The sequence below is a fragment of the Platalea leucorodia genome (assembly GCF_965183815.1).
Source record: "Platalea leucorodia genome assembly, chromosome: 9".
Classification (NCBI taxonomy): domain Eukaryota; kingdom Metazoa; phylum Chordata; class Aves; order Pelecaniformes; family Threskiornithidae; genus Platalea; species Platalea leucorodia.
The window spans coordinates 25,462,630-25,479,452 of record NC_138831.1 but is presented as its reverse complement, the minus strand read 5'-3'; the positions used below and the strand labels follow the sequence as shown (position 1 = coordinate 25,479,452).

General features: G+C 37.0%; 1 protein-coding gene across 3 annotated transcripts in view; it reads left to right on the top strand.

Moving 5' to 3' along the window:
- The window catches only part of FAM120A (family with sequence similarity 120 member A), a 55,901-nt gene that overhangs the window by 23,853 nt on the left and 15,225 nt on the right, over positions 1–16,823 (top strand). For all 3 annotated transcript variants that reach the window (XM_082322381.1, XM_082322383.1, XM_082322382.1), the window contains exons 8-12: positions 629–716; positions 4,043–4,267; positions 6,852–7,026; positions 13,638–13,887; positions 15,217–15,331. In XM_082322381.1, the coding sequence (XP_082178507.1) occupies positions 629–716; positions 4,043–4,267; positions 6,852–7,026; positions 13,638–13,887; positions 15,217–15,331 (853 nt within the window). The remainder of the gene's footprint in view (positions 1–628; positions 717–4,042; positions 4,268–6,851; positions 7,027–13,637; positions 13,888–15,216; positions 15,332–16,823) is intronic.

Genomic DNA, 16,823 nt, shown 5'->3' with positions numbered 1-16,823 from the left:
TATAAGTATGTTACTACTTGGTATTAAATTCTGAATGTGTCTACAGTTATGCATGATGGCTTGGACTTCGGTTTTTTGATGCAGACTGTCTACTTTAAATATTGTCATGTGTTTTGCTTAGTAAATCAAATAAGTTTGCATAGCTTTCATGTAGTGTAGAACTGGAAATGTACCTGCTTTAGAAAAAACAATATTTTTCAGCATTTTTTATAGTGTTGCCTTATACATTTTATGGAATAAATTTTGAATAAATTTAGAAACTGAAATCTAGACAGTGTCATTTATATCACAGCTTGTAGAAATAGTCTTCTAATTGAGGGGAATTTACTTGGCACAGTGACAAATATTTAAAGTTCAATGAAGAATTTTTCCTATGTGAACGTTATTTAGTCATTGTAATATAGAGCTTTTAAATACAATCCAAATGTTGACATAGTGTAAATGAATAAATAAATGCTGGTATTAAAGTCTCTTCAAGACTCCTACAAATTGATGTTTCTAATGCATAGCATCCCTTAAAATGAGAGTCCTCTCTGGCCCGTAGTTCCAGTAACAGTGACCAAGGATTTATCCCATTGTATCTTAAACAGCACTTTAATACTATGTTTTTCTTCATGTTGTCCTTCAGCCATGTCAGTGGGAACAAAATAGGCTGGGAAAAAACAGGAACCCAGTCAGAAAGTCAAACGCGTGGGGAGCTGGGAGACCAAACAAAGGTAATTCCTTAAGTTCCAAACATCACAATTTATTGTTTTGTATTAAAGCTTTACAGCAAACTCTGAGTAGAATTTTCAATATTGATAGGATTTAGTGTAAACAACTTTTTGTGAATTACAAAACAACAGCTTTAAAGTATAGTAAGACATTTTTGCAAGGAATATTGTAGCATATACATAAAAATGAAAATTAAATAGGATGTGTTAGAAAATACTAGATATAAAATAGAAAGAAACCAATAAACTTGTTTACTCCTCAGCTAACAATCTCATCCTTGGATATTGCTACCTGTGTTTACAGTGGTGCATTATTTTGATTTTTACTGAGAAGTACAGCAGTCTAAGTGTCCGTGGGTTCAGCATCCATGCCATATAACCTACAGTGTCGAGAGAACAGCTCTAACACATATTTCAATGTTAGTCACAGACCATTATAGGTGTATTAAAGCTCAGCTGAGGAGTAGAAGTCCTTCATAACCACCTGGTATGAATTTCACATCATACATATTAAAGTAGCTCCCTGGGACCAGTTAGAATGTATTGCTACTTAACTAAGTAAGGATGGGGTAACTAAGCCATTCATAAAGACTTAACAGTATCCTATTAAATTTTTTCAAATTTAAAACCATTGTCAAATCAAGAGTATGGTGTTCTGTATTCCAAGTTTGAACCATATTTAGAAAGAACATTCAAAGCATTTGCACTTAATACACTTAATATCTCTGCTTCTTTGTGATGGAACTGTACACCAAGTGTTAATTTTGTGTCAGAAAAACCAATCACGAGTTAGTTACGCTGTAGACAAACAGAACATTTTCCCTGTACCCTTGGCATAGACATTTCGGTGAACTTGGGCTTTGTGCTTAAAATATCAAGCTGATGATTTCATCCATCAGTGGTTATTATTTTTGCAGACTATGCCCCATACAATAACTGTATCTGCCTGCGGATTAGTCACCATATGCAAATGCTAATTTGACCTATTACATTCCTTTCTTCTCTGTTTTACGGGCCACATACGAAGCCCAGTGCATCCCAGCTGCAGCCCTGTGTGTGTGCTGCACAGACCGATGTCCTGCAGAGGGGGGAGCAGCCAGAGCGGTGATGGTGCTGCCCCTGGAGCTGGGCGATGGACGGGTGGGACATGCTGCATGGCATGTCTGGCTGACTGTCTTTGTACACAGAGAATTAGAGCTGTATAAGCAGTGATTAAACTTTCCAGTAGATGTATGCATGCAGTCCAACTTAAATGCATGCAATTTAATGTATAAATGCTTGTTTTACTTGCCTTTTTTTTTTTTTTTTTTTTTTTTTTAAATCAAACCACTTCTTCAGCCTTCAGTAGCAGGAGGAGACAGTTGCATTTGTTGAGCATGACAGGAATGATTATGAATACATTTTGTAGATTAACTCCTTTCCTAGAGAGGTATATATTAATGATTAAAAAAAAAGAAATATTTCCTAAAGATTTCAACTGAATGAGCTGTGTGAATTTCTGAGGAAATTTAAAGTGGGGAAAATCTAGCATAGATCAGACAGGTAGCAGCAATCTTGACTCTCCTTTCACTTGACTTAAACGTCAAAATTCCTTGCTTGTAGTTGTCTCACTGTGTGATTATACATGACAAAGGTATGCTCGTCTCATTTGGATGTATATTACTAAAGAAAAAAGAATACTTTTAACGGTGGTAGTTCCTCAGCCTAGGTGTTTGAAAACTGCTGGAGCAGATCCAGGAAGAACCTGGGTAGTGCAAACGGGGAAAGCATTGCTATTGTTGGGGTTTTTTTGTCGTCTTCCTTCTGTGCCCCCAGTAATGGGCAGTTCTGTAAACTTCTCTTTGTGGTCCAGTATCACTGATTTGTAGTTGTTGGGGTAGTAGAAGACAGGGGCAAAAATCTTTAAACTGATCAAGAAATATATGTGATAATATAACATGGATTTAACAGAGCTGTGATAGCTCACACGTTTCTAAAAACATTCTGTATTAGTATATTGTGTTAGAAGTGTTCTGGTTTACAGGTTTTAACCATTTCTTCTGTATGTTTTCATTTTTATAAGTAAAATGAAGTCTAGATTACCAACTCTAAAATACGATCTTTCAGTAATGTCCTCTTTGATTGTGTGCTTAAAATGTAATCTGAAAATAATGTTACCCCTTTGATATTTTGCTAGAGCATGTTTTTACTCATATACACCTTCCTATGGAAGGTTTTTGAGGTTGTGTGGGGTTTTTTTTTGGTTTTTACATACAGGTTTGTATTCATAAGAGCCTGAAGTGAAGAAGCTGATCTTGTTTGGGCCTATTTTTTGTGTTACTTGTTCTGTGGGATTTCATGGCTTTGGCCATTTCTGTTTTGGCTTTGCTTTTAAAGTCTTATGAAGCATGTGAAATTTTCTACACAAATTGGGAAAATACTCATGCATGATATATCATCAAGTGAACAAACTAAATTTCAGTCTCAAAAGTTTTAAATATTACTGTAATAGTTATAGGCACAAAGCTAGTACAAACTATTAAGCTAAAAACAGCTTTCAGTTTTGAAGACAAGGATTTTTAGGAGTGAACTCTACTTTTTTGTTTGTATCTGTGAGAGATACAACATAAATGCTTACAAAAGGCTTATTCACTGGGAGGTTTACAGTATATTTTTATGCATCATGTTTTTCCTCTGAATTTGAGAACGACATTTCTAGAAATGGAATAAAATGGCACTTCAGTCTTGGAGTCAGAAAATGTTGCCATTTTCTCTTATAATCTTCTCAGAGAAAAGAATTTTATGTTAAAAAAAATTTACAAGACTTTTGTGGTCAGACACTATATATTTTAAATGTCTTTAAATTGAACTATGTCGTTTCTCCTGCTTCATTTCTAAATGTGTACTGTGAAAGGATGTGTTAATGGAAGTCTAGATAAGTTATAGACTTTGTGACTGTCAGCTAACCCATTCAGTTGGTAGTATCTTGGAAATAACTTAGTGAAGAGGTCATTCACATTTCATTCAGAGGTCATCAGTCCCCCTTCCGTATTGTGCAATTAAAAATTAAAGAAAATAATAATTACTGTTGCTGTTAATTAAAGCTTTACCATAATATTTATTTTTTCAGTAATTTGCTTCTGCTAGCAAACAATGGCTGAAAGTCTACGTTTTCTGAAAATCTTTTAGCCAGCTTTGGATAATGTATTCTACATACTGATACAACATGATGTGAAGATTTACTATTTTTATTGTGGGTGAAGTAGGAAATTTGCTGTTTCTCTTGGCTGATCTCCTGGTATGTTTCCGTACGCGTTCAAAAGCACTTTATTTTGTATGTTCTGTTACAGGCAGAAGGTTCCTCTAGTGCTTCTTCAGGAAGTCAGGCAGCTGATGTCAAAGGGAATCAAACCAGTAATCCACAAATCCCATGCCTGTTGTCAATGCCCACCAGAAACCACATGGATATTACTACCCCTCCATTACCTCCTGTAGCACCTGAAGTATTAAGAGTGGCAGAACACAGGCACAAGAAGGGGTTAATGTATCCCTACATCTTTCATGTCCTAACCAAGGTATGACATTTAAAAATTAGGTACTGTGAAATAATGATTCTGTAAAGATAATTGCAATTACATTTCTGGCTAAAGAGTATCATAAATTTACATCCTCTTTAATGCTTTGAGTTTTGGTCCATTTTTAGTGCTTCTAACAATTTTTTCCCCTTGTTTTCTAACCACTGATCTGGTCTGGTACATTGTTCCAGTAAATATGAGATGGCTGTAATTACAAGTATTTACTTAGAAAATCATTCATTTTTCCTGAATATATGTAGATATTTTTATATCTCTAGGCATGTGTGTGTATGTTTATGTATGTGTGTGTGTTTTTATATAGAGCCCATTTCCATCTAAAACCTCTTACGTATGTGCTTTGGTGTCTGTGCCAAGTCTTTTCTATTTTCAGTGTTCAAAAATACTTAGATTGTTTTCCCTCACAATTTGATCCCTCCCATCCCTGGTAACTGGCCCTGATAGAAACATAGCAGCTCTAAGAAATCCCTTTTGTATAATTCTAAAATGTAATTATACATTAACTCAACGATATTCTGAATTTTTGTTCATTTTAGTTAGGCAGAACATTTCTGATGGCTTTTTTTTTGCCTTTTTTGGTTCAGCTATTTTATGTGCTAGCCTTCAAATCCCAAGTTAGCTGCAGGCATTTTCACACAGCCTGGGACTCTGTCTGCTCAGTGTGTCCAGTAAAAAAATCTATCTGAATGGCCACATGAGGACACCTTGGAAAGCAATGGGAGAGCTTCTTACAGAAACAGGCAGTGATAACCTGCTTCAGTGTGTCTGGAAGCTGCTGAAGTCTGCTTTGTGTTGAACTGGGAGGGAGCCAGAGCAGTGGTGTTCCGGCACAACTTTATTTGACTTAATCTAGTGTCAAAAGACCTAAGTTCATTGTTCCTTCTAAGTGCAAACAGATGAGTCCCAGAATGAGACAACTAATCTTCTTCCTCTGTCGTGTTCAAAACGCTTAGTACTGGTTCTTATACATCAAGCCCATTTAGTGTACATATTTGTAGAGCATCTAGCAAAATGGCACTGTCCTCATTCCTGTTAACTTGTATTCATCTTAAAAATCCGCTTTAGGACAAAAAAGACTGTAGGCAGGGATCTGAAATCCATAAAAAGAGAAATTTCTGCATCAAGGTTGAGCTTTGGATTTCCTATTTCCCATGTGTTTGTTTTGCACCATAGCTTGTATTGCTCTTATGTTTTTACACTTCTCTGTCGAAGAAAAGTGGGGAAGAATTAGAAGGCGTATGAAGAGTATTGATGCCAGTTCTGTTTCATGCTTTGCATATTCCTAGTACATTTAAATACTACTTGATATTTAATATCATATCTCACAATGGGAAGAAACAAATTAAATGCCTGCATTTGAGAAATCCACTCCCAACAGAGAAAAAAAGTCAAACTACAGATGGCTGGATCAAAAATAAATCAGTACTACTTAAGACTGTTTTTCTTTCCCCGCTATCTGAAATGCTTTTGAACAAGTATGCACAGGGGACCTAAAGTATGCCATGAGTACGCTGACAGATACCTTGCTGTATAATTATGGGATTCTTTGGAAACTGGCACATAGAGGTGTTCCAGGTTATGTTGCTGTTATGTATAAAGAGAGACATTTCAGACATACCTTATACCTCAAGTAGCGTTGTCTGAGTTAAACCTGACTATCCAAATGTAAGCACTCCAAGATGTCACCTACAGTATTCATTACTGGGACAGTTTAAATGTTTTTCTTAATTGAAAGTAGCCAAACGGAGCACTTGCTTGTCAGTGTTGAAAATAAAGGCTGGTATTTGGGAGCAATGCAGTGAAGTCAGTCATTTTCCAAGAAAATCTTAACATGGTTGGATGCGCAGACACAGAAAACATAGAATGTTGCTGCTGTTTTGAGAGAGAATGTTGGAAGGTTCTTTCATGCTTTTTTCTGGAAAAGTATAAAATGCTAAAGCTTTATTTATATACATTCAAAAACAACCTTACTTATGTAATTCCCAGTTACGATTTTTTGACCAAGTCTTCTCATAATGTTGTATTTTACAGTGAGTCCCCCATACTGTTTCAAATCCTTGCACCAAAAAGTCAGACTGGCATTTTTAAACAGCATGCATATTTTTTAAAATAACTGTCTGAAATCTAGATAAGTTTCAAATGTGCTTTGACTATCTAGAAGCACATTACTGTATTTTCATATGTAGTATTTCACTCCTCAAAGTATCCATATTTGAAGATCAATAATAATTTGAAGATCAATTATAATTTGAAGGTCAATGATAAAGGTAATCCTCACCTGTGAGTAGTCCAGACAAAACAAAAAAGATGTGTGATGGAGAAGAGAAAGAGGAGAGCAACAGGGATAATCAGAGCCTGGAGACTTATTGGAGGAAAGCAAGTAGATTGTAGGGTAGTCCTCCTCTGCTGTTACCTTCACATACATAAGATCCACATTACTGCTGAATCGCATTTTTTCTTGACTAGGTGAGATGTATATTAAAGCTGGGTTGAGTTACCATGCATATCTAAATACTTTCCGTTCACTATAACATGTCATATTTTTCTGCTTTCTTTCATGCAAAAGGGTGAAATCAAAATTGCCGTTTCTATAGAAGATGAAGCCAACAAAGACCTGCCTCCTGCTGCTCTCCTTTATAGGCCAGTTCGTCAGTATGTTTACGGAGTCCTGTTTAGTTTGGCAGAAAGCAGAAAGAAAACTGAAAGACTTGCTTTTAGAAAGAACAGACTTCCACCAGAATGTATGTACTGTAGAATCCATTCTTTATTTCCCTTCCCTTTGCTCTGTTTTCATACCCATTTGTACCGTGATATGAATGAGAATAGTTGCTAAGATTTCATCGGTATAGCTAACGGTGGAGGAATTTATGGCTTATTTGATCCCATGGATAATAGAAAAAGATGTTAATTTGAAATCTTATTTCCTGTAGTAGTTTAAGAACTATAAATGTTAACATTTCAAAGCAAGCTCTGGGGTTTGTTTTTTAAAATGTATGCTCAATCTGCTATCAGACTTGTAGCAAGTAATGTCAGTTTGTGATGTAATTTTCAAAATATATGGCAGAACTTCATTATAGGAAACTTCTGTTCTGAGCATAGGCATACAAATTTACACACTTCTTTTCAAAAATGAGAGGTGCATATGTTCCTATCTTCCACTCTGTCTTCCCAAATCTGTAATTAAATGTGCTTCAGTAAAATTTACAAATCTCTAGGATCTTTCAGGTATTGGCATATAAAAACTTGGTTTAAAATCCACAGAAGTTAGGTGTAATGAAAGTAAAGGTAGACCTGAGTGAAGATAGATTAAACTTTTGCAGACAGACTTGTCCAAACATCCTTTTGCTAATTCAGAGGGATGAATGTTAACCTTCATATTAATCTGGAAGCTGTCTTTTTAAGTCTTCTGCTTCCGGGAATTGCTGTCATTCCAGAAAATTCATCCGCCTCGTTCTAGACTGTTTTTCTTACAATGAAATGCATACAAGGAAATGATTGAACTTTACAGTAGCATGTTATAAAGGAATGCTAAAGCTTTAAGTGGATGGCAGCAGTAGCAGAAGTATTTATATATAGGAGTCTGCTGTCACTAGACTAAATTTAAGAATCAGATATTTAGAATGTATGAAAGCATCATTCACAGTCTTCATGTGTAAAAGGTAAAAATAAGAATCAGTTGTAAACTTTGTGTTCATTCCCTTTTCTCTTTCCATTTTTAATTGTGAACGGTTTCTGTACATTCATAGTGAAGATGATAATCTTCTAACGATGTTTGAAAAACTGTTTATCTTAGCCAGTTATTTTGTGGGAATTAATATTTACCCTGCCTGAATAATATCTCGGCACACATATTGTCACAAATGTCTTAATTCTTTAAACTCACACAACATAGTAGTACTTCAGGTTACAAGGTTACTTCAGGGTTAAAATAGTGAAGTTATTTGCAGTATTCATTTAGGCTCGTTAGACTTCTGTCCTTAAAAGTGTGCTACAGCATTTGTAGTGGTGAAGTAGCTGAGTGCTGAAGGTCTGCATCAGTCTTCAGAATGTTTTTATCTTGTAAACCTAGAATGTTCTCTCTAGGCTAATGGGGATGCCTATATAATCTCTGTTTTCTCTTCATTTATACTGCTTTTCAGAGGTTTATTCTCAATGGAGGCTAAGAACACTACTGCTGACTTGGTTTAGTTACAGGAGCTCTGGCAGATTTTGCTGCAGGACACGTTCAGCTACTGACCTACTTCTGTCTTAGGACTGACTATGTTCTTAAAAAAAAAAAAAAAAAAAAAAAAATTCAAACATCTGCCCAAAAGTTAGTTGCTTCACTGCAAAGCTAACAATACTAGTAAAGATGGATTTGAACTAAGACGCAGGCATGTGGTTTGAAAGGGCTGTGTTGCAGCGACACATTTATTTTGGTCACCCCTCTTACAAAGTAGCAAGAATTGGGCAGGCTGTGCAAGATGGAAAGAGAGAATAGTGTCTTAAGCATCAAGAGCAGATTCCTCAGATTGATTAGTCACACTTATTAGCCCTTGCTAACATTTTCTGAGGACCCAGGCTATAATGAACTAGTGGTGCTGACTCTCCTTCAGTGTTTTAATTTTTTTGCTGCTCTCAAAAATGAATAAGTTATGAAACACAGTAATTAAGGCAATTAAGAGAAAATTTAAGAATTAAGAGACACTAAGAGAATGAAGAACTTAATTTCTAAAGAAATTTATATTGTCCTTAAGATTTATGTAGAGAGTTAATGGATATATTAATATCTAAAATCCTGTAATCTTTGTTGTACAAACCATAACACTGGCAACATAATAATTGTGCGTGAATAATTTGCAAGTATATTGCATGCAAGGGTTATAGGAGACTATGAAAAATACATGATAAACTGATACATCAGTACTATTACTAAACATGTAGACAGCAAGATAACAGATCTTTCATAAAATGGATTACTTCCTGTCTTTTAAATAATTTTTTTTTTAATGTAGTTGAAAAGCCAATAAAAAACAACAGATCTGTTGGAAGAGGTAGTCAGTGAGGTTCTTCAGTGATAATTGTCTGCTGAGTATTGCCTTTGCTGTACATGTCCTCATGTCTGCTCCCAGAGGATATGAAAAGGTGAATCGCAAAGTTCTTGGTTGTGCTTTTACTGCCAAGGACACAGCAAAGGGCATTGGCTGAGCTGCTCTTCCTTCTGAGGAGATGGAAACTGTGTCTGACTTGCTCTTCTTTTCAAGTTCTGAAACAGGTTACTTCCCATGTTCTGATGAATACATATGTGTAGATGAAACCATCTGCCCTTTCCACTCCATGGAAAAATGCACACTTGTACAAGCTGTCGTAACTCCTGGTTCAGTCCAAACGTTTGTTATTTTAAGCCTAGCCACCTTGTGATGTACTGTTCTTCAAGGATGTGTTCAGCTGATGCTGTTTCTGCCAAAAGGAAAGCCGTATCTTAGGCAGTATCCCTTTTGCAAAATCAAGCATGCTTAGCTCAAGCTGTGCTGTCAGTAAAGATTATAAGGTTAAAAATGAGCCTTGATTAATCTGCATTAACTAGTTCATCTTCTAGTGGTATTAGGTACCTCACACCTCATGTTTACTTTGTGGAAAAAAATGCAAAACAAATACCAAAACCACCTGAGCTGTAGTTAGCAACTAACAGACTGAGCATGCAGGATGCTGTTACTAATGGCTTTAGAGCCTGTAACAGCATTCATGTGTTTATCAAGCAGGTTACCCTAATGCAGATTGATGCTGACCCTTTTTACTTGGATTGACTTTCAAGTGGTGTGAGGGTAATGTTCAAAGCAGATGTCAATATATTGTGCAGTTGCTTAGGCTACTTTGAGTATTCAAATCTGCTGATCAGCAGCAGGAGGAAGTTTAGTATGAAAAACAGTATAATTAGCACTGTGATGTTGTGGCTGAACACGCTCTGATCCCGAGTAGTGTTGTAGCTAATGTAGTCTTCAGGGTAGACATTGCTTATCTCCACGTGGAAGTTCTGGGAGGAAAACACAAAACGTTCCTCTGAGGACAGAGATCCTTAGCAGCTGAGGAAGACATTGATTTTGGCAGCAGTCCCAGTACAGAGTTGTCAAAGGTGTAAGAAATGCCCTGAAGAAATAAGTGGATATGGACAAGTCCTAGGTTCATCTGTTACGTTAAATGCTAAATTTGGGTGAACAGTGCTACAGTTACTTGTCAACGGATATAGCTGTAATTCATGGAATCATAGACTGGTTTGGGTTGGAGGAGACCTTAAAGATCATCTAGTTCCAACCCCCCTCCTGTGAGCAGGGACACCTTCTGCTAGACCAGGTTGTTCAAAGGCCCCATCCAACCTGGCGTTGAACACTTCCAGGGATGGGGCATCCACAGCTTCTCTAGGCAACCTGTTCCAGTGCCTCACCACCCTCATAGTGAAGAATTTCTTCCTTATATCCAATCTAAATCTACCCTCTTTCAGTTTAAAGCCATTACCCCTTGTCCTATCACTATATGCCCTTGTAAAAAGTCCCTCTCCAGCTTTCTTGCAGGCCCCCTTCAGGTACTGCAAGGCTGCTATAAGGTCTCCCCGGAGCCTTCTCTTCTCCAAGCTGAGCAACCTCAGCTCTCTCAGCCTGTCCTCATAGGAGAGGTGCTCCAGCCCACTTATCATCTCTGTGGTCCTCCTTTGGACTTGCTCCAACAGGTCCATGTCTTTCCTGTGCTGAGGACTCCAGATAACCCCTGGCTGTGGCACCAGTCCTGTAACCATTTGTTGATTCGCTAGGTTTGACTGACCCTTGCAAACCTCTTCCCTTTGACTGGGAGGATTGATGAAAAAACTACTTGCGCTCCAGAGTCCCTTACCACTGCTCCCAGGGCTCTGTAATCCTTGATACTCCTCAGACTGCTCCTGGCTGTGTCACTGGTGCCCACTTGAAACAACAACAGCAGCAGATAATAGTCAGTGGTCTGTATGAGGCTTGGTAGTCTCTTGGTGACATCCCTGATACAAGCCCCCCGTAAGCAGCACAGCTCTCTAGATAGTGCGTCAGGTCAGCAAATGGGTGCCCCTGTACCTCTCGGAAGGGAGTCTCCTACTACTATCACCTGTCATCCCCATCATTCAGAGAGGATACTGTTTGCCAGTCCACTAGAGTGACCTTCACATTAAACCATTCTGCAAGAAGCATGGTTACCTTTCCTATAATAACCATCACTTTGCAAAATTTTGAAGCCAGGGTGGATCTCCATTGTGACTTCCACAGGTTGCATGTTACTGAAGATTGTATGTTTTGAGAGCAAACGGAGGTACTCTTCCTGTGGCCTTAATTTCCTAGGGTCATGGAAGTTGTCATCCCCAGATTGAAATCTTGGAACCAAATTTGAATTTTGAAGCATAGGATTGCAGGTAGAAAACATAGACATAAAATTATATTTCATTCTTCTAAGTTTGAGGTCTTTACATGTGAAATACACGTGAAATGTGTGTTCTGTACAGCTCTGTTTCCTTGCTGTTGTCTGCTGTTACAGGAGTTGCAGAAGCTGAGGAAGGGGTCATCTGAGGGTGCTTCAATGTGATACGCGTACAGAGTTTGCATCTGCTTGCCTCTTGAGAGGCATCCAAACAGAGAAACTTGAGTATAGCTAGGAATATCACCTCCATTGTCAAAAGGAGGTTGAAGGAAAGAAAAAAGAACTCCAAAAGACAAACAACTATTTTATGTCAATTGTCAACAGTTTCGAGGTTTTTTTACTGCTAACAGATTAAACTGTTCTACATAGTAGCCTCAAAACTAAGAAGTTTTGGTCCAAAAGTATCTCTTGCTTCTGAGACCTAAAGCAATTAAACAAGTCTTTGAAAGCCTACATAAAATACATGCTTTTATTTGTTCATGTTTACTGTTCCAGACCTAAACAAGAAGTGAAAACCGGCGTGATAAGCTGTGCACAAATAACAGAGTAGCTCTGCTGGCTGTTAAAGCCCATCTTGTATAGCTTGGTGGCATATAAAAACTGGTAGCAACCAAAATAGAACATGATTTTGTAGTGAGGCTACCAACTAAATATATCAGAATATTTATTTTCATTGCTGCATGTTATCTTTGTAAAACTTATCCTGAGTGTTGTGAAATGTAGCTGTAATGCTAGAATAGTTTGATTCCAGAAAAGCATGAGAGAGCTTTGGGATGTTCTGGAGCTTCTTTTTTTCATCCTAATCATCACCTCTGCCGTGGTTTGCCTGCCCCGAAATATAAAATTACTTGTAAGGCTGATGTCTGATTGCTGAAGGAGACTTTGTAGCTGTAAGGGCTATCCTGGCACCGATAGTACTGTCTTCTTGATCTGCAACAGAAAGATTTCTAGCAGAAAGAGCAGGTCTGTGCTCCAGCAGTGAGTCTCTCTGGACTGTAACCTGAAGCTTCACTAACAAGTTCCGTGCATCTTTCCACACTGCATAACTGGGCTCTGAGTTAAGAAGGGTGCAAACGAATTTTGAGCTGTGTCAAACTTGGGGTCATTCCAAGGCCAAAGGTATCATTTCTCAGTCTTGACTTTTTTTTTCTTTTTTTTTTTTTTTAAAACTTGTGTTCTGTTTTGGTTGCCTTCAGACACAAAAAAGGGAGATGATTTACCAGCAATGTAGAGTTGAACATTCTTTGTTTTGATGCGGATGAAAGGGAGCTTCGTAGACACAAAAATACTAACCTCTTAATAGAAAGCAGTGCAGTAAATTGAAAGGCTTATGTGAAGTAATGTTTTGTAAAATTTTTAGGGGGGAAAAAAAAACCAAAACAACAAAACAAAACACAAAAAAACGAACACAAAACCCAAACCCACCCATATTTGAGATCCCATTCAATTGCAGTAGTTGAACAACTACAAAGAAGTATAATGTAAGTTTTAAATCTGATTTGAATAAAATCACTAGGGTCATATTTTTCTTAAAAGACCACATATGGAATATATTTGTATTTATGTACTATTTTCATTTCTCACTGTAGGTTTTTGATCAATGAGACAGATATTTTAGAGGAAATTTGCATTTTCAAATTATGCAGTTTGTTTTAGAAAAATCTATGTAGCTCCTTTATGTTGTATATTAATTTGAAAACATTGATGTAACATTCCTAGTGTACACGTGATTGCATGCACTTACCTTATAAGTGATCACAGTTGAAAGATGGTCCATACAGAGTTTGATTTACCAATTTGACAATGTAATCCAGAACATCAGTATCTATTGCAACCTTGAAGTGATGCTTTTTGGATTAAAATCTCTTGTGTACAAAGTTTTAAATATATGCTGCTTTTTAACTCTGAATGTTTTCTTTCAACTGTTGCCATTTTGCAGTTTCACCAGTGATAATTAAAGAATGGGCTGCTTACAAAGGAAAATCTCCTCAAACCCCTGAGCTGGTGGAAGCACTTGCATTCAGGGAATGGACCTGTCCTAATCTGAAGAAGCTGTGGCTGGGAAAAGCAGTAGAAGACAAGAACCGAAGAATGAGGGCATTTCTGGCCTGTATGAGATCAGATACACCAGCAATGCTCAATCCAACTAATGTGCCCACTCATCTTATGGTGCTCTGTTGTGTACTAAGGTCAGTGTTACCTTAAGGTAAAACAGAATGAAGGAAGGGTTTTACTACGTAATCTTTGTGACATTTAACTTTGTATTAAACCGTGAATATAAAAAGTGTTAATTCATATTTGCAACATCACTAGAAGGGGTTTGTTTTGTTTTCAGAACATAACTGCTGTACGTCTTAAAAGCATGCTGCGTATTCAATGTTTTTTCAGTCTCTAGAGGACTGAAGGGAGGAGAAAAAAAAATCTTGTGTTGCAAAGAGCCACTGTAGCATTTGAATTAGTTTATTGTTACTATACTCCAGGCTTTAACTCACTAAAAAATAACGTTTGGGGTCTCAGAGGCTGTGTTGCTGAAGTTGTAAAGCAAAAGAGAGAGTTCTTCAGAGAACAGCTGCATAGCAGCTTATCAGGATGTTCATGTGAATGATGCTCTGCCTATGATGTGTTTGATTCCCTGTGTTAGAATTGCTCATCTAGTTGAGATGATGATAACCAACAGTTGAACTATTAATTCTATACTTCAGCTTTTCAAAGAGAAAGTCACAAGGTCCAAAATACTTACCTGTTTAATTTTCAGATAGAAATTGACTGAGGAATTGAGAGATGCATACCTTTTTGGAAAGGGGTGATGATTTCAATATGACTAGCTTATAAATCTGGCAGAATCCAAGGCTGGCATGTTGCATGTGAAAAATTTTAAGCCATTTTTGAGAGCAATAAATGTAAATTTGTCTTCAGTTCTATTGTACTTTGTTTTGCCTTTTGAGCACTAAAACTCCTTTGTTTTTTTCCTTATAGAATAGTAAGTATACAAAAAATAGTCCACATGGTATCTTAAAGCAGAGCTCCTCGTTCATTTGGACAGCATGTTTCTCTCCTGTGACATGTGGCATATTTAAATTGTTGTTCATTAAGATGTGATGAGCATAAAATTCACTGACTAGGTAATTTCTGAGTAATGTGTTATCTGGAATCCATGTTCACAAAGTCCTTTTACCATTAGTCTTTTTTATAAAGACCATTAATCTTTATATTATTATATTTTTAGGTATATCAGAATCCACTTACATTTTAAATTCTGTTTTGGCGGCCTGTCCTCCCCTTCTTCGCTAGAAGCAGGCTCTTGCACAACTGATTCATAGCCAGTAGCTCTTCCGTATGAATTTAAAGAAATTTAAACTTCAGATCTGTTTAGTGTTTTGGCCTTTTTAACTATTCAAGTCTAGACAACAAAAAATTTTGTTGTTGTTGTTGCATTCTGGTGATTTCTGATCAAATAAAATACAACTTGATTGGCCTATTAAAGGAAGCTTCTGAATAATTATGGACTTCCTCTGTAGGTATATGGTACAGTGGCCGGGGGTTCGTATACTTCGTCGCCAGGAACTTGATGCTTTTCTTGCCCAAGCGTTGTCTCCAAAGCTCTATGAACCTGACCAGCTTCAGGAACTCAAGGTAATTCTTAACTATAACTTTCATAATTTAAGAGATTTATTCCCAGCTGACCCATATTGCTAACTGTATTGAGTGATGTGTATGTGCCTGTCTCACTAAAAGCCTTTCTTAATTACCTATACTTTCCAAAATCTTAATCTTAGTATTTTAAAGTGTTGCAAATATTGATAATCAGCTGTTTCACTAGTTGGATAGATAACTAAAATCTTAACTGTATTCTGCAGAACGTTTTCTCACAATTTCTTAAGTAATTGTCTCTTAGAAGATGAAAACAAATAGGCTTCCATTAAAAAGATTTTTTTAAAAAAAAAAAAAAAAAAAAGGAAAATAAAAAGACTTATTCCATGTGTGGCTGTTCTGAAATACTAACCTGGGTATTTTTTTCAGGATTCAGCATTCAAAAGATCTTTGCAGCCAAGTGTAAAAATGGAGAGAGACTTGCATAATCTTGAATGGAAAAATGCAGGGGGGAAAAAAGGGAAAACAGTTTATTAATATTCACAGAACTGTAGGAATAATTATTTTCAGGATTTTATAAGTTGAGATCTCAAAGTTTCTATTTTTTTCTAATACAGTAGTATTATGTGAAGTACATACTTCTAGCTAATTGATAGAATCGTTCAGTGTGGTATCCTTATTGTAAATACAGAATGCCTATCAATCTGTGCAACGTCATCTTACTATGAGGGATTTCCCTGTTCAACCTTCATATGCTCACAGTGAAATTTCCTCTTCTAGCCTTTGAGCTAAAATATACAAGATTTGGTTTTTGCTTTTACCTTGTTTGCTCCTGAGAATTTGTTCTGAACCTACTGTGAAGTTCTCTGAATAAAATGGTAGAATTTAGTCCTTTTTTTTTTTTTTTTTTAGGCAAGTATTTTTCTGAATGGAAATAATTTGAGATACTTTTTCCTACATAATGTATCTTAAGCCCAATAGTGTATTCGATAACTGGAAGCTATGGGAGGTATTAGGATGTGTAGGGAATGCACTGCTGGAAGTGATCCATCTTATCTCCTCTCTACATACATTGATGATCGACATAGCGAAGGAGGTGCGATGCTGATCGCCTCTTCATCATGCAACCTCATGTTGAAGAAGTCATTTCAGATAGTCTTTCAGGTACTATAGGGCTCAAGTCAGGAAGGTCTAGTGACCAGTTCTGCTCCCAACAGTGCCTGGATACATGCTGTCCTTAGTTAAATCAGCAAGGAGAAGAAGGTACTTGTTTCCCAAGTTTGTTCGTATTCACAGGTACACGCTGCAGAGGGACACAGACAAAAGCAGCAACCCTAGCACCGCTCTTCTCAGAAGAGACAGTAATTAAGCTCACATAGATTTCATATTAGGCTTTTCTAAGGAATATTTTGCCACTAATACCAGGTCTGCAAGAGCATTCTCAAAGCCAGCAAGCGACTATTTCTCTTCCGTGGGTGACGAGCAGAATCTGGCTTGCATTCCTGCATGTAGCACCCTAGCAAGGACTTCTCAG